The sequence below is a fragment of the Phasianus colchicus genome, chromosome 34, assembly GCF_987193195.1.
Source record: "Phasianus colchicus chromosome 34, bPhaCol1.hap1.1, whole genome shotgun sequence".
Lineage (NCBI taxonomy): Eukaryota > Metazoa > Chordata > Aves > Galliformes > Phasianidae > Phasianus > Phasianus colchicus.
This window is the reverse complement of record NC_143469.1, coordinates 791922-809377: the sequence shown is the minus strand read 5'-3', so window position 1 is coordinate 809377 and position 17456 is coordinate 791922. Positions and strand designations below refer to the sequence as shown.

The following is a 17456-nucleotide window of genomic DNA, read 5'->3' as shown; positions in this document are numbered from 1 at the left end:
CGGTGCTGGGGCCCATCCTGCTTCATGTCTTTATTGCCGACTTAGATGAAGGGATTGAGTGTACCCTGAGTACGTTCGCAGATGACACCAAGCTGGGAGTGGTGTGGATCTGCCTGAGGGGAGGGAGGCCCTTCAGAGGGATCCGGATAAGCTGGATCTCTGGGCTGAGGTGAATGGGATGAGGTTCAACAAGGCCAAGCGCTGGGTCCTGCACTTTGGCCACAACAACCACATGCAGCGCTGCAGGCTTGGGTTGAGTGGCTGGATGTGTGTGAAGAGGAAAGGGACCTGGGGGTGTTGGTTGATGCTGGGCTGAACGTGAGCCGACGGTGAGCCAGGTGGCCAAGAGGGCCGACGGCGTCCTGGCCCGCGTTAGAAACAGTGTGGCCAGCAGGAGCAGGGAGGTGACCATCCCCCTGTATTCAGCCCTAGCGAGGCCGCACCTCGAGTGCTGTGTTCAGTCTTGGGCCCTCTCTACAAGGCAGAGACTGAGGCCTTGGGACGTGGCCAGAGAAGGGCAATGAAACTGGTGATGGGTCTGGAGCACAAGTCTTATGAGGAGCAGCTGAGGGAGCTAGGATTGTTCAGCCTGGAGAAGAGGAGGCTCGGGAGAGTCCTCATTGCTCTCTATAACTACCTGAAGGGAGGTTGCGATGAGGAGGGGTTTGGCCTCTTCTCCCACGCAACAAACAGGACCCAAGGAAACGGCCAGAAGTTGTACCAGAGGAGGTTTAGGTTGGACACTAGGAGAAACTTTTTCTCTCAGAGAGCGGTCAGATGCTGGAATGGCTGCCCAGGGAGGTGGTGGAGCCGCCATCCCTGGCAGTGCTGAACGAGGCGCCTGGACGAGGAGCTGCGAGATCTGGTTTAGTGCTTGTGGTACTGATAGGAATGGGCAGGTGGTTGGACTAGATGATCTTGCAGGTCGTAGCCAACCTTGTGATTCTATGATCCTGGGACAGTTCTTCAGAGTACACTCTGCCAGACTGGCCCTCTGCTGCCATTGCTGCGTGGCAGCACAATGTGAAGCCCCAAAGCCCCTCGTGCCTTGAGATCGCTTGCTGCGGTGCTGGCCAGGCCGGTCCAAAGCAGCTGCTCTCGACAAGCGAGTGTTCAGTGCTAGATGTCCAGTGCTCAGCTGCTCAGGGCAGCTCCTGCACAGGTCACATTTCCGGGCCTCTGGCCTTCTCCTTCTTGCTTCTGAAACGTTCACAGTCAGCCCACCTTGATCTTGGAACAACGCTTGCGACAGCAGTGCTCAGAAGAGGCACCTGTTGCAGCCCCGAGCCAGGAGCCTTGGCTGTGTGTATGGGAACTGCTGAGTCACGGCCTGAACCTCTGATTAGTCACCTGAGGTGAGCAATGAGGCAGCCCTGGGAGCACAGGTGAAAGCAATTCAGCTGTGCTGCAGGAAGGGGTGGAGCCTGGCTCCACCTCTCCTAGACCCATTTAAGAGCTGACTACCAGTGGGGAAGGATCTCTCTCTCTCTCTTCGGGAGATCCACTCCACTGGAGTTTCCTGAGCGAGCCCATGACTTGGGTAAGCCTCCTATTTATTCTCTTTGTCTTGCTGTGCCTAACTCTCTTGCTTATTTCATTATTATAACATCTTAATATTATTAAATTATATAATATTCCTTTATATAATTTTCATTGATTATACATTTGGTGAGCCTGGCAGGCAAGCCAAATATACTTTAACTTACATTATGTCCTTTCTTTGGAATTTCTGTAAATGGTTCAAGGGGGAGAATGCTACCCCCCTAGGTAACATAATTCCAGGGCAGATCCCAGGATTTGCGGGATCCCCTTATTATGAATTGGCAACTATCATTGAAAAATGGGGTCCCCTACGTGTTGTGGGAAACATTTCCCCATATTGCCTAGCGGATTACTTTCAGGGACGTAGCAAAGATATATTAGTCACTAGAGAAAGACAATTAGCTGCTTCTACAGTGGCATGGCCGCTATTAGATGCTTTAAACGATGCCGAAATAAGGAATAATACTTCAGTGAACGAAAATGAACTTTTAAAAAATTGTATTGGAACGTTAGAACAGGAACTTGGCCTATTAACAGGGAAAAAAACAATTCTACATCTTCCAATAGGTCAAGTTCGTAGTATTTCAATAAACAATGACCAGGCTCCTGAATCAACGGACTGTGTTGATCAGGAAAATAAACAATCTAAATGAGATCTTGAATCTCCAATTTTGACGGATGCACTAGAAGTGCGTCCTGTTATAACTCAAAAAAACAAAAAAGGTACAGGACAGACTGGCAGGGGTGCTGCCTGATCAGTGGCCCCCCGCTCAAACCTACTTGCACGTAACAGCCCGACTGTACACAGCAACAGAACTGATGGACTTAGTCCAACGATTCAGGCAGAAACCTAGAGAAAGTGTGCTGGCTTGGTTATTAAGAATATGGGATTTGGGGGCAGAAAGTGTTCTGGTGAATGGCCTGGAAATAGCCAAATTGGCCACAATGACCGTCCATCCTGCTCTTAGACAGAGACTATATGCAGGTGATCAATATAATGATGAAAACCATTCTATAATAGAATGGTTAATGGCGGCCTGCCGTATGGCATGGCCCAATAAATCTGATATTCCTTTACATACAGGGATGTGGTCCTCCATGGAGGACCTTCAAAATTACATTCGTGAGCTAGGTGTAAGGGAAGCGATTTATGAAGATACCTTTGATGGCCCGGATCTCAGCGGGGATGAGAGACCTAATTTTACAACAAGCCCCCTCCCATCTGTATGGCACTCTGGTCTCTATATTAAATCCCCTAGTGGCCTCAGAAGCAGTTGTCCAGCAGGCTGCCCAGTTAGTGGCTGATCTAGGAGAAACAGAACGCCTGCGGAATAGGCGCAGCATTCGGTCACTAGAAGAAGCCGAGGTCTTGCCGGTGACTAAAACCAAAATACCGGCTACCCGAGCTCCTCCATCGGGACCCATAAGGGTCTCCCGAAAACAAATGTTTAATGATTTAATTTGGGCTGGGGTCCAATTTGCTAAGATTGACGGCCAGCCCAACCATATCCTTCTCCAACTGTGGAAACAACTAAAGGACAACCAAAAATTTCAGACCTACCCTAAGAAACCAAGGGTAAGGGTTATAGAGATAAAGCCAACAATGACATGGAACTTAGACGATTTCACTGTTCCTAATAGGGAAAAAAAAGCCGCCTCAGGTGTCTCGGGCTACAATGCCTGAACCACTGGAAGCAAAAGAATTGGACATAGCTCAATTCATTGCGTGACGAGGGATGTTAGTCCCCCTGGGGCCTCCAGACGGGAACGGAGGCCCTATGTATAATTAACGATTTATTGGTCCCGAAAAAACATTCAAAGAGTTATGGCACTAGTGGACACTGGAGCAGAAACATAAATTATTTACAGAGATCCAACCAAATTTGATGGAGACAGAGTGATGATTGGTGGCTTTGGGGGACAGACTATTCCTGTCACCCAAACATGGTTGAAACTGGGGGTTGGGCGTCTCCCACCTCGGGAGTATAGGGTATCTATTGCCCCAGTCCAGGAGTACATCTTGGGCATAGATATTCTACAGGGTCTGGCTCTCCAGACAACTGTGGGAGAGTTCAGACTTGGACAGAGATGTATCAGTATCCGGGCGGTGCAGGCAATATTAAGAGGCCATGTGAAACATGGGCCTATTTGCCTACCGAAACCGCGCTGGATTACTAATGTAAGACAGTACAGACTCCCGGGTGGGCAAGATGAAATATCGAGAACGGTGCAGGAATTAGAAAAAGTGGGCATTATCAGACCTGCACACAGCCCATATAATTCCCCCATATGGCCAGTGCGGAAGTCGGATGGCACATGGAGAATGACAGTGGATTACAGAGAATTAAATAAGGTCACACCGCCTATTCATGCGGCCGTACCCAATATTGCCTCCCTAATGGATACATTAAGTAGGGAGATAAAAACCTATCATTGTGTCCTAGATTTAGCAAATGCGTTCTTCAGTATCCGAATTGCTGAGGAATTGCAAGATCAGTTTGCGTTTATGTGGGGAGGCAGGCAGTGGACCTTTCAGGTCCTGCCACAGGGGTACGTGCATTCACCAACGTATTGTCACAATCTAGTGGCGTGTGACCTGGCTGATTGGAAAAAACCTGATGATGTTAATCTGTATCATTATATTGATGATCTCCTGCTGACATCCGACTCACTGGAGGCAGTAGGGCAGGAGGCAGATTCATTAACCGCCTATTTACAACAGAGAGGGTGGGCTATAAATCCCCAGAAGGTGCAAGGTCCGGGCCTGTCTGTAAAATTCCTGGGGGTGGTTTGGTCAGGAAAGACCAAAGTACTACCCAGTGCTGTCATAGATAAGGTTCAGGCGTTCCCAGTCCCTACAACATCAAAGCAGCTGCAAGAGTTTCTGGGTATACTGGGTTACTGGCGTTCCTTTATACCTCACCTAGCACAGCTGCTAAGGCCGCTGTACAGACTCACAAAAAAGGGGCAGCTATGGGACTGGGGGAGAACAGAACAGGATGCTTTCCAACAGGCAAAACTGGCAGTTAAACAAGCCCAGGCATTGGGTATATTCGATCCTACTCTCCCAGCTGAGTTCGATTTAACGTTAATCAAGATGGCTTTGGTTGGGGCCTGTGGCAACGCCAGAGTTCTGTTCGGACCCCCATTGGTTTTTGGTCTCAGGTCTGGCACAGAGCAGAAGAAAGATACAGCATGATTGAAAAACAGTTATTGGCTGCCTATTCAGCATTACAGGCAGTAGAGCCAATAACCCAGACGGCTGAAGTTATGGTGAAGGCCACTCTGCCGATTCAGGGGTGGGTGAAAGGTCTGACCCACCTTCCTAAGACAGGGGTGGCCCAAGCACAAACAGTGGCATGATGGGTCGCTTACCTCAGCCAAAGGAGCAGCCTGTCTTAAAAGAAGAGCTTCAGAAGATCCTAGGCCCAGTGACCTATCATTGTGATGCACCAAAAGAAACACTGGTCGCTCCACCAGAGAAGAGCCCCGTTCAGGAGGGGAAATATCCTATCCCTGAAGATGCCTGGTATACAGATGGGTCCAGCAAGGGCAACCCGAGCAAGTGGAGAGCGATAGCATACCATCCTTCGACTGAGACAATCTGGTTTGACGAGGGGGATGCTCAGAGCAGCCAATGGGCAGAACTGCAAACTGTGTGGATGGTTATAACCAAGGAACCCGGTGATGGTATCCTGAATATCTGTACAGACAGTTGGGCTGTGTACCGGGGGCTTACTCTTTGGATTGCACAGTGGGCCACCTAGGAATGGACTATCCACGCCCGACCAATCTGGGGCAAAGACATGTGGTTAGACATATGGAATACAGTCAAACACAGGACTATATGTGTCTACCATGTTTCTGGTCATCAGCCCCTACAGTCACCGGGAAATAATGAAGCTGCCACGCTGGCCCGAGTTCGATGGATTGAGAATTCACCATCTGAGAACATCGCCCGTTGGTTACATCAGAAGCTACGGCATGCGGGACAAAAGACAATGTGGGCAGCTGCTAAAGCATGGGGGCTGCCCATACAGCTACCTGACATCGTCCAGGCATGCCGGCATTGCGACGCTTGCTCTAAGATGAGACCGAGATCATTGCCGGAAACGACAGCCCATCTTGCTAGAGGACACAATCCTCTCCAGCGATGGCAGATCGATTACATTGGGCCCCTTCCTCGGTCTGAGGGGGCGAGATATGCTCTGACCTGCGTCGACACTGCAAGTGGGCTACTGCAGGCCTATCCAGTACCGAAAGCAAACCAGGCATATACCATCAAGGCACTGACTAAACTGATGTCTGCCTATGGGACACCTCAAATCATCAAGAGTGACCAAGGGACTCATTTTACTGGTGCAACAATACAGCGCTGGGCAGAAGAAAACAACACCTGCCATATAATCCAACGGGGGCAGGCCTCATTGAACGTTATAATGGTATTCTTAAGGCTGCCCTGAAGACAGACTCCCAGTCCCTGCAGGGGTGGACAAAAAGACTGTATGAAACCTTGCGGGACCTGAATGAAAGACCCCGAGACGGCAGACCCAGTGCCCTGAGAATGCTGCAGACAACATGGGCCACCCCGCTTAGGATCCAAATTACGGGCACTGATTATCAGGTAAGACCCCAGCTTGGCAATGAAAATAATATTCTGCTCCCTGCCCCTGAGAATTTAGAACCAGGCACCCATAGGATAAAATGGCCGTGGAAGGTGCAGGTAGGACCCAAGTGGTGTGGCCTACTTGCACCTTGGGGGAGATTGTTGGAGGTGGGAGGCTCAGTAGTCCCTCCAGTAATAGGTACGTGGCCTACTGATATTGTGGTCAACACTCCAATCTTCATTGCTAAAGGGATCCCCATCATGTCCCTATGGCAGATCAGGACACCTCCTTTGGTGCCTGACATAGTTATGCAGCCACAGATATCTGGCCAGAAGGTGTGGTACAGGCGGCCGGGACGTGCCCCAGTACAAGCGGAAGTGTTGACCCAGGATAGAAATACGGCCTGTATCTTGCCCTGGAGAGCAGACCTTCCCCTCCTGGTATTCTTGAAACATCTGTATTACTCCCCGTGAGTCTTCGAGCCTTCAGGATCACCAGAAGGAATGAAATGCCATCAAAGTGTTCCAGTGTTACTGTCAGATCATGTGTGACACCCGGTGATGGCCTATATGGGACTGATGGAACATAAGATGGACCTGCACCTGACGACCGCATACCTCTAGTAACATCATCGAGCACTGGCCCATACAAGAAAATCAATGTTCACCAATCGTCACTTGTCTTGAATTGTACCAACATGCGTCGCGATGCAAATTGTATAAGCGTCGTGATATAGTGGGTCTCTGTATTGGGAAAAGCTTACCCATTAGTCAACCTGATCATTGGTTCACGCCGTGAAGGGGTGGAGTGTATGGGAACTGCTGAGTCACGGCCTGAACCTCTGATTAGTCACCTGAGGTGAGCAATGAGGCAGCCCTGGGAGCACAGGTGAAAGCAATTCAGCTGTGCTGCAGGAAGGGGTGGAGCCTGGCTCCACCTCTCCTAGACCCATTTAAGAGCTGACTACCAGTGGGGAAGGATCTCTCTCTCTCTCTTCGGGAGATCCACACCACTGGAGTTTCCTGAGCGAGCCCATGACTTGGGTAAGCCTCCTATTTATTCTCTTTGTCTCACTGTGCCTAACTCTCTTGCTTATTTCATTATTATAACATCTTTAATATTATTAAATTATATAATATTCCTTTATATAATTTTAATTGATTATACACTGTGACACAGCCTTTCCCACACACAGCTCTCCGGCTGGGCTGGGGCTCTGCTGAGGGCTGGGGAGGGGACAGCCCTGTGAAGTGGGGGCTCCTGGCAGCCCATCCCACGCCGCCTGGTGCCACATTCACTGCTGGGTACGAGCTGTCTGGGAGGAGCACACCCGTGCCCTCTTAGAGATGGCCGGCCGAGTGCCTGCCAAGGCTGAGAGAGAGAAGCAACGTTTCAGGGGGTCGGGGGGCAGGCTTTGGCTTCTCCTTTGCTTCTAAAGCCAGGGTTTGGATTTTCAATTGCAACATGGTACCTTAACAATCTGTTGGACACGGGACTAGCTTTTACTCAAAACGCAGTTGGCGAGGGAATGCAAATATTTCTATTAAATGCGGAGTTGTTTCTCCTGGGGCCTGAGTTTCAGGGACGGATCCTTTCTTGTATTTTCCTCCATCTCTTCCCATGTGGTTTGACAACCGATGGATTTCTGTACAAGAAGAGAGACTCTTCTCAAATAATAGCTCAGTTCTTTTCCCTCATGCGTAGCCCCGGGGTGGCTTCAGCTCAGAATGCTGAGGGAAGGCGGCCATTTCTCTGTCTCCCTTTATCCCTTCCCTACAAGTCGCCCAGCTGCAGTGTTTTGCCCCTAAGCTATGCCAGCGCCTCCCAGAAAGCCCTTCTCTTCCCACCAGGGATCTGAAGGAGCAGCGAGCTGGAAGGAAACAGTCTCCTCTTGGCCCAGGCCCAGCCTCACGCATAGCTACGCCTTTCAAATGCTGCCAAATCCTGGGCTTTGGTGTGCTCTGTGTGCCAGCAGAAGAGAGCGTGACTTTGGAAAATGAGGAACTCAGACTACATTCCTTGCAGCCTTGGGATCTCAAGTTCCTCATTTTCCAAAGTCACGCTCTCTTCTGCTGGCTGCAAGGAATGTAGTCTGTCAGAGCCAAGGGGTCTTGGAAGGAAGAGTCCCCATTGTCCCTCTCCCTCTGCTTTTCTTCAAGGAGACGGCACTGTCTCGCTGCCATTATCAGAGCAAGGAGAGGTTCTTTTAATGTATGTACAGCTGACGGAGAGATGAAGACACAACGGGTTAGATGTTAGCCCGTCCAGTTTATTACAAATCCAAGTTGTTCAGGGAGATGGGGAAGACGGGCGATAGAAAAGATGGGAAATAAAAGCAAGCAGTCTCTGTAGCAAGCAGGAGAGAGACAGTCACCACCACGGGTCCAGCTTGGTTCGTAGTTCAGACCTTGATGTTCAGTAGTGATGGGTCAGCAGGGGTTGTTGTTCGGTTGATGACACGGCAACTGTACAAACTTATTTATAAACCCAAAAGGGGCCACAAAAGAGAGGCAGCTCTCTTTGGAGTGACAGTTCAAATCCAAAGTGGTTGAGTCAGCTGTCTTTGGAGCAGCAGCTCCTGGCTTTGGGATCTCAGCAGAAACTCCTTTCTTCCCATCTCCCGGGCCTCGCCAGCAGATCAGAGGAAGCCCACCTGCATCCTGTTTCTCACTGAATACGATGGTGGTGTTCCCCAGTTCTTCCATACCAAGCTGGAGTTTTTGGTTGCAGGCCAGATCTTCAGCCAGTAAACACTCCTGAGCAATCTCTTCCAAAGGCAAACCGCTCCAAAGAAATGCTTTCAAATGTAAAATTGCCCACCAAGTGATGTTGGTTGCCACACCCACCTCGCATCTCCTAGATTAAGTCGGAGTTGTATGGCAAGAAGTGCCTCAGAAAGCAGACTGCGAGCCAAAACCACGGAAGGGTTGAGACAGGCACCCAGGGATGGCAGAGATGGGAACTGTGCACCTGTTTTGCAGCCTCAGGTGGAGCTCTGCTTCTCCTGGGCACCCCATGCCCTGGTCAGCGTGGACAGGACATCCCCCACCTGGGGAGCCCCGCTTTGCTCTTTGGTGGCTGACTCTGCATAGATCTGCTCCCCTTGTGTGTCAGTGGCACCGCAGCAGAGGCATTGCAGGTGCGCTCCTCGGGCAGGCTGGTCTCAGAGCTGGAGGACCATAGGGCTGCCAGCGTTGTTTGTTGCAGGGCTGGGGCTCTGCAGTGCTTTCTGAGCTTGGCCCGTGCCTTTTCTGTCACTCCTCCTCTAGTGGGGGCTTTCACCGCACCGTGTTGTTGTTCTTTGCCGCGTGGAGGTTGCACTGCCTGTGCTGGACCCATCTCTGTCACTTTGCTTTTGGTGGAGCATTTTCCCTTCTTTTTTTCCTGAGGCTGCTTTTTGGCAGAAGATGCCCCCGGGACCGCTGGCAGCTGACTGAAAGGACAGAGTGGGAGGGGTCTGCCTGAGTGGGTGACAGCTTTGGGGCTGAATACTGCAACCCCGAGCCGGGACCCTTGGCTGCAACACAGCCTTACCCACACACAGCTCTCGGGTTGTGCTGGCTCCCGGCAGCCCCATGCCAGCCCTCCATGTGCTGCATTCAGCGCCACTGGGTGGCCCTGAACAGTGACTGTGTGGGGTTGGGCAATGGGCTCTTGCCGGGTCAGGGAAACAGCCCGTGCAGATCCCACGCTGAGCCTGCAGTCTCACCTGGTCGTCTTCTTGACATCACTTGTTCTCTTCTCGGGCTGTTTTTCCACCACAAAGGTGACTTGGATCCAGCTGGGGAGGGGTGGAAATTCCTCTGGAATTGGGAAGGAGAGATCTCATCAGAGGAGACTGACTGTCAATCAACCTGCTGACACGCAGGGGTGCTCAGGCGTGTCCCAAAGCACCCGCGAGGGCTGCTCTGCTCCCCTCGCAGATGCAGAGACCGCGGGACCTTTGTGTGTCGTGCCCAGCTCGTCCTCTCCGGGGTGCAGCTCTGTTTTGGGAGTGCATTAGTGGCATTTGCTTTGGGAAAGAGGAGCTGCAAGCTAGGAGGAGCTGCAAGCTAGGAGGGGTTACCCTGTTTGCATCCAGCGTGTGCACGCAGTGCTGATAAACATACCTGCTTTTATCACTCCTTTGTGGTTATGGAGTTTTCGCAAGTCAGCTGGGGTTATGATTGTGCTTGAGGTTCAGGTTGGAGTTGTGGTTATGGTTGGGATGTGGTTTGCTTTGGGGCTGTGGTTGCTCTTAGGGTTGGCGTTAGTGTGGCAGTGAGGAGCAGAATGCAAACACCCCCAAACACTTTGGACTGGCACTACTCCCTCCACATCCTCCGGAACCACTGGCGCGACGCTCTGCCCCTAGGCCTGGTGGGTGGCACATCTTCCATCTGGCAGAGAATCAGCAGTGTCTGCTGCACCAGGCAGCGCACGGCCGGCTCGCTGTCTCCCTTGGCACCCTGCAGGGCTGCAATGGAGCGGGGCTGTATCACCACATGAGCCCCACACGGCGCTTCCTGGGGCGTGGGGCAGCGGGGGGACGGCTCACCTTTACGGATGTCCAACACCATCTCCTGGTTCTCGTTCTTCAGCTGCCGCCCCAGCATCCCTGCACACACAGTCGCTGTCAACACTTGCCTGGCCCCATGGTGCCCAGAGACCACACAGCGCCCAGGGACCCGCACGGTGCCCCCGGAACCCCCATGAGGTCCCAAGGATCTCCAGAAACCCCACAGTACCCCAATAGCGTTCCCATCATCCCCAGAGACCCTACAGTGTCCCAGGGACCCTATGGTACCCCAATGACCCCCATGGTGCCCCAACTGCCCCCAAGGACCGATGGTGTCCCAACGACCCCCAGAGACCCTACACAATGCCCAGTGAACCCCATAATGCCCCAATGATCCCAGTGTTGCCTCAATAACACCCAAGAAAACCATCGGTTCCCCAGTGATCCCCCAGGGCCTCCCCTGCGCAGTGAACCCACAGCATTCAGACGGGGGTGGGGGCAGAGGGATGGGGACGCATCGGGACTGGGACTCACCCAGGAAGCGCACGGCTGCCTCCCTCACAGCTGCCTGGGGGCTGTGCAGATGCAGCACGGTCTGCTTGAGGTACTGCTCCGCATCTCTGTCCCTCTTCTGAAGCTGCAGAGAACAGCACGGTGGAGGAGGCACCCACAGAGCTGCCTCCCTCCCTTTCTGCCAGAGCAGGACAGGTCCCGATGTGGGGGAGAAGGGTTGAAAGGTGTGGATCCTTACCAGGCAGTCAGCGATCATCCAGATCTCCCGTTCACTGGCCAAGCGTTGCAGTTGCTGCCAGCCCAGGAACTTGGCGGCATGGATCAGAGCATTCTGAGCAGCCTGGGGGACAGCAACACAGTTGTGGGGGGGGGGGTGGCAAGAGAGCCTGGGAGGTCACCACCATCCCCACCCTGGGGTGGCACCACAGATGGTCTTGGCCTGCATGGTCTGGGGGAATGGCGGGGGGGATGTGGGAGGATTTTCCTAAGCTCAATGACTGTATGGGTGGGTGTGGCGTGCATATAAGGGGGCGGATCTGGTATTCAGGAGGGCTGTATGAGTGAACAAGGGACGGAGATCTAGGAGGACTGTATGGCAGGGTGTGGAGGGGGGTTGCTGGTCAGACCCGCTGACCTCAGAGGCCTTTCCCAGCATTCACAAAGCAGTGAATCAGCAGGGTGGGCTGCGGTCACGCCAGGTGAACCCCACGACCCCGTGATCCCATGAGCTGCTCCCACCTGGGCCACGTTGGGGATGTCCTCATTCATGTGGATGAAAAGTGGCACCAGACTCCTCTCTGCCTGTGGCAGCAGCTGCTTCCTGCCTGGCGCCTCCAGCAGCAGCGCAAAGAGCTCCATGGAGCGCCAGCGCACCTCTGCGTTGTCCTGGAAGGGGACACACATGGGGAGTGGTGCTGAGCTCTGCACAGTGCGGAGGATGTTGGGTGCTCCCTGCTGCCCCGCGACCCTCACCTCGTTGAAGCAGGACAGCAGCTGCACGGCCAGCTGGCTGAGCACACCTCGGATGCTGGCGGGGTGCTGTGCAAGGATGTCCTGCAGCAGACACGTGGCCTGCAGTTTGACATCAGCCCGCACGTCCTGCAGCCACAGCAGCACATCGGGCAGCAGAAGCTGCATCCTCCCTGCATAAAGGTTCTGCAGCCCGCGCAGCGCCAGCTCTCTGCTCTCGCGCCGTTCGCTGTGGATGTATTTCCTGAAGATCTTCTCTGTGCGGGTGTCATCCTTCCGGTGCCCCCGGCAGCTCCACATCTGTGAGGAGTGACGGTCAGCACGCGGGAGGGGACTCAGCCCCACATCCCCCCAAGGGGACCCCTGCATCATCCCCACACCCACCTCGAAGTAGAGCGCCATGGCCGGGACCTCCCTCCACTGCAGCTGGTGGTACTGCAGCAGCTTCTGCAGGTGGATGAAGATGCGGCTGCACTGAGCCCAGCAGTTCCCCAGCATCAACCTGTGGGATGGGGGGAGAGCTGAGCCCATGTTGGAGGGCTGATCCCACTGGGTTCAGGCTGGGGACAGGGACCGGAGCAGCCCCTCCTGCCCCACAGTGTGCTCTTCCATCTGCACACCTCGCCTTGGCACCCCTGAGCACTCCCCATCTTGATCCCTACTTATTTGAGGAGGGCAGCATGTGGGGCAGCGCATGGGGCACCATGTGAGGCAGTGTGTGGGGCAGTGTGGGGCAGCACAAGGAGGGGGTTGGGGCCGTACTTGGCAAGGGAGTGCAGGCCATTCCGCCACCTGCCAGCGCCCAGCAGCTGCGCCCACAGGTCATGGGCCTCCATGGAGAACGCCAGGTTGTCCATATCAGTGCACAGCAGCAAAAGGTGCGCTGTCTCCACCACCATCCTGCATGGAAATGGGGCAGCGTGGGGTCACGGGTCAGCGCGGGGCTGGGGGTCAGCGTGGGGTTGGGTCAGCTTGGGTGGTGCCGCCGGGTCAGCGCGGCACGGCGTTGTTACCTGATGGCACAGGTGGGTGCAGTTGGGCGGAATGGCTCCTCCGTGATGGCGGCGACCTCCAGCGGACCGAGCTCCCCAGAGGACACCAACTGGATGATGAGCGCCACAAAGAGCTCTGGGAAGAGCGCTCGCACCTGTGGGCCGTACTCCAGGTACTGCAGGAGCTCATGCAGCGCCGTGGATGCCTGCGGAAAGCACCCGGACCGCGCTCAGCTCTGAGCTGCTCCCCCGGGTTGGGGGGAGGGGGGAGGGAGTGTTCCCGGGAGACCCTCAAACTCACGGCCAGGGTAAGGGTGCCGATCTCGGTCTCCTGGCCCAGCGGTGCGATCTCCAGCAGATGCAGCAGCTCCTGCACCATCTTTGGCACCACGTCCACCGAGGACAGCGCCAACTCCCACAGCTCCCATGTGTCCCTGCAGCACAGAGCCATCCTCAGCGGGAACCTCTCTAAGAGTGGGGTGGGGGTCCCTCTCTGTGTAGGCTGGGGGTCCTTCTATGAGTGGGGTGAGGGTCTCTCTAGGTGTGGGCTGAGGATTCCTCTCCGCATCGGCTGAGGGTCCCTATCTATCCATGTGTGGTGGGCATCCCTCTCCACATGGGGTGGTCTCCCTCTGTGTGTGGAGTGGGGACCTCTCTTCATTTGGGATGGGGGTCCCTATCCACGTGGAGTGGAGATCCCTGTCCTTGTGGGGTGGGGATCTCTCTACAGGGGGTGGGGGCAGCGCACTTGTCACAGGTGGGGGAGCAGTGCAGCAGGCTGAGTGTCATTGCACTAGGGTTGGTGGCAGCCAGCCAGGGGAAGGTGCCACGGATGTGCCTCAGTGCCTTCTCCTCTGTGATCAGCTTCCTGCTCCTGTGGATGGCTGTCACGATGCGCTGCACCTGGAAGGGTCATGGGGACAGCAGAACTTCACTCCAGGTATCCCCAAGAGGGGCCAAGCACCCTGAAATCTCCAATCAGACCAGTGCCGTGCAGGACAATCCAACCCAACACAGCCTTCCAGCACCCAACCCAACCCAACCCAACCCCACTCTAACCATCATGACCCAACCCAACACAAACCCAGCCCCCAGCATCCAGCATCCAACCCAACCTAATACCCATCACCCAACCCAACCAAAACCCAACATCCAGCACCCAACACAAACTCAACCTCCAGGACCCAACCCAACACAAACCCAACCAACCCCCAGCCTCCAATTCAACCCCAACCCCATGGGCTCAGCCGCCTGGCAAGCAGCTGCCGGTTGCTCACATCGTTGGGTGTAGGCTTGAAGTCAACCGTCAGCATGGCCATCATGGTGGAAGCAACCTGGGTGTTGTAGTTGCTGCAGTCCTTCATGGCCTGCAGCGCCAGGAGGATGAGGTCGGTTCTCTCCGAAGAGTGGAAGTGCTTTGCAAAGCGCTGGGAGGAACAAACGCAGAGGGGGGGAAGGAACGTCAGCCGTGTTCCCCCCATCCCCACAGACCCTGTGGCCACGAGTCCTGGCACGGCGATCCCTCCTCACCAGCAAAATGACCGAGGTGTTGGTGGTCCAGGTGAGGGAGAACTCGTGGTCATCTTCCCACTGCTCCTGTTTCCTCTGCTCATCTGGCTGCACTTCCCAGCCTGGAAAGGAGAGCGAGGCGTGGGTGTGTGAGCGGTGGGAGCCCTGCAGGGAGCTGGACAGCTGCCTCCACCCCGAGCTGGGGCCCTGGGGCACAGCTCCCCAGTGCCATGGGGTTCTTCACTGCCCTGAGCGGCAACTGATGCAGCGCCATCCACGCTCAGCCCCGTGGGACGTCTGCAATGGATGGAGGCAGTCAGTGGCCGTCTGCTTACGGCTTCTCCACAGGATAAATTTGTAGAGGTGATGGAGAGCGCTCAAAGCACAGCGGTGCGTTTTGTCCTCCTGGAAGGCACAGCACAGGATGAGGCTTCCCACCAGCTGCCCCAGCACGGGCAGGCGGAACTCGTCATAGCGGGTGGATCTGGATTGTCCCGAGGAGTGATGGGGCTGTGCGTGGAGAGCAGAATGTTGAGTGCACGCCCAGAGAGGGGAGAGCGGGGAAAAGGAGGGTCAAAGACCCCAGGCTGTGGGGGTCGGGCCCTTACCCTCTCCTGGCAGTAATGCGCCAGTGAATGGCACAGCTTCCAGATGCGCCCCACTACCCTCTGGCGTGCAGCTGAGTTCTGCATGGAGGTGAAGGGCAGCAGCACCTGTGGGAAGAGGAGCTGTTGCTCTGCGCTGCGGCCCCCCGGATCACCCCAGAAGGTTTTTGGGGTGGTGGGGATGACGGAGGAACACCCCTCTTCCATGCAGCCCCCACGGGCACAGCTCACCTGGAAGACGTTTTTCAACTCCTCTCCAATGCTGGCAGTGGGGTGGACGAACACCAGTGTGTGCAGCATGTCATCCAGAGCTCTGAGAGTCTGCAGCATGGACAGAGTGGGGGGAGATCAGAGGGGAGGAGGACGGGGAATGCACGGCAAGACCCTGTCCTGCAAGGCGGGGAGGCCCTGCAGCTCCCCAGCACCCACCTTGGAGTAAAGGTTTATGTCCAGGTCCTGCTCCGAGGGAAGCAGGAGGATGCTCTGGAAGCACACAGCAAAGAGAGGGATCTTCTCCTCCAACGCCCCCTCCACCTTGCTGCAGAAACAAGGACTGCGGAGCTGAGAGCGCTGTGCTGCGGGATGGGGAGTGGACCCCCCCATGGGCAGCACTCCGCAGAGCGGGGGGGCAATGCCGGGAGGAGCCCCCTTCCTCCATGGAGATGTGTGGCCAGCCCCAATGGGGGAGAGCAGCAGCCCGGTACCACCAGGATCGTCCCCTGGGGCTGCAGGGCCATACAGGCAGTGTGGGGCCATCCGAATGCTGCGGGGCCATCCCGGCAGCAGTGGGGCAGTACCTGAGGGCGGTGATGGTGGCTATCGCTTGAAGCCGCAGTTCAGAGCTCAGCTTTTCGTGCGGCTCCTCTGCCAGCAGCACCTGTAGCACAGCGGGATGGCACCGGGCACTCAGTGCTCGCAGCGCCGGGAGGAGCGGAGCCGCCCACTGCCCCCCCTCGAGCACCCACCGCCCCTCACCGTGATGTTCTCCACAAGATCGTTCCGGCGGCAGAAGATGCGCAGTTCCTGCGCCGTGTTCCTCTCCGCTGTGGTGTTGCAGATGGTGCGGATGCTCTGCAGGAACTTCATCTTCTGCTCCTCATTCTGAGGCTGTCAGAGAGTGGGGGGAGCGTGAGCAGGGGGGCACAGCCCTCCTGCAGCTGAAACGGGCCTGGGGGGACAATGGGGCACCGCTGCGACGGCAGCGGCCGCAGTCACCTCTGTTCTCCGGACAAAGGCCTCAATGTTGTCCATCGCGTAACGCTCCACGGCACACATAGACATCCCAGAGGTGTCCAAGCGGGGAGCTGGAATTGGGAGTGCCGGGGGGGGTTGGAATTAGAGTTGGGTTTAGGGCTGTGTTTAGTGTTAGGACTGAGGTTGGGGTTGGGATTCAGGTTAGGGTTGGGGTTGGGGTTAGCGTTAGGATTGAGGTTGGGGTTGAGGTTGAGGTTAGGGTTGGGTTTCAGGTTAGGGTCAAAGTTGGAGTTGAGGTTGAGGTTGGGGTTGGAGTTCAGGTTTAGGGTTAGGAGGGGGCTCTGCCCTCTGCCGCCCCACGCAGCCCCCGCACTGTGCAGAGGGCGCTCCCCCCCCGGTCCTGCAGGGACCCTCACTCACCGGGCGGCACAACAGTGGGCTCCAGGGAGGGGCTGCCCTTCTCCTTGGCCTCCGCGGGGCGGAAAGGCTTTCTCTCCTCCATCGCAGAGGATGAGGGCTGAGGTTGGGGACCGGCCGTGGCCCGGGCGGCCACGGGCGGCAGGAAGCGCTGCGGCTCGGCCTGAGGGGCGGTTTGCACCGCAGGTCTGCTCGTGTGCTGTCCCATCAGAGTCCTGACGGAAAGTGAGGGGCACAGCGCTGGCACTGCTGGACCTGTGGGGCACGGGGACACGTCACAATGGGCCCCACTGTGACTCACTGCCCCGCCCGCGTGGGGCCCCAGCAGCACTCAGCTCTGCTCACGGCTGCTCAGTTCCCCAGTCTGCGCTGAGGAATGGATTTCTCACTGCAATTATTTCATTAAGTCATTAAAAAAGAGGGCAACGGAAGCACAAAACTCAGAAATTGGAAATGTGAGCTTGGGGTTGGGGTTCTGGTTCGGGTTCTGGTTCTGGTTGGGGCTGGGATTCTGGTTGGGGTTATGGATTTTTTGTTGGTTGGGGTTTGCTTTGGGGTTGTGGTTGAGTTATGGCTGTGGTTGGTGTTAGGGGTTTGTTTGCTGACCCCC

General features: G+C 55.5%; 1 protein-coding gene across 4 annotated transcripts; it reads right to left on the bottom strand.

Moving 5' to 3' along the window:
* Positions 1-8332: 8332 nt before the first annotated feature.
* LOC149913831 (maestro heat-like repeat family member 5) lies at positions 8333-17054 on the bottom strand. Of its 4 annotated transcripts, none has more exons than XR_016460938.1 (20): positions 16850-17054; positions 16451-16539; positions 16211-16342; positions 16033-16112; positions 15665-15773; positions 15239-15556; positions 14966-15140; positions 14652-14752; positions 14399-14548; positions 13870-14024; positions 13423-13555; positions 13143-13327; positions 12892-13029; positions 12514-12631; positions 12133-12429; positions 11899-12045; positions 11182-11500; positions 10687-10746; positions 10259-10605; positions 8333-9952 (listed from the first exon to the last, which is right to left on the bottom strand). XR_016460938.1 is itself a non-coding variant. In XM_090128733.1 (20 exons), the coding sequence occupies exons 1-20, from the start codon at positions 17052-17054 to the stop codon at positions 10454-10456; spliced, it is 2910 nt and encodes a 969-aa protein (XP_089984859.1). In that variant the 3' UTR covers positions 9959-10453. The 4 variants fall into 4 exon arrangements, 3 of the variants coding, with proteins under 3 accessions (XP_089984859.1, XP_089984857.1, XP_089984858.1); XM_090128733.1 differs by lacking the exon at positions 8333-9952 and having other exon boundaries at positions 9959-10605; positions 11182-11284; positions 11399-11500; ... (1 more) ...; positions 15239-15343; positions 15467-15556; XM_090128731.1 differs by lacking the exon at positions 8333-9952 and having other exon boundaries at positions 9959-10605.
* Between the last annotated feature and the right edge of the window lie 402 nt (positions 17055-17456).

Bases quoted from the DNA above. Each gene is read 5' to 3' on its own strand.
- LOC149913831 (XM_090128731.1), bottom strand. From the start codon at position 17,054: ATGGGACAGCACACGAGCAGACCTGCGGTGCAAACCGCCCCTCAGGCC. The intron at 16,113-16,210 runs GTGAGGGGCGGT...GCTGTGCTACAG, and splicing joins ATCTTGTGGAGAACATCACG to GTGCTGCTGGCAGAGGAGCC. The intron at 15,557-15,664 runs GTGGGTGCTGGG...TCCATGCTGCAG, and splicing joins ACATAAACCTTTACTCCAAG to ACTCTCAGAGCTCTGGATGA.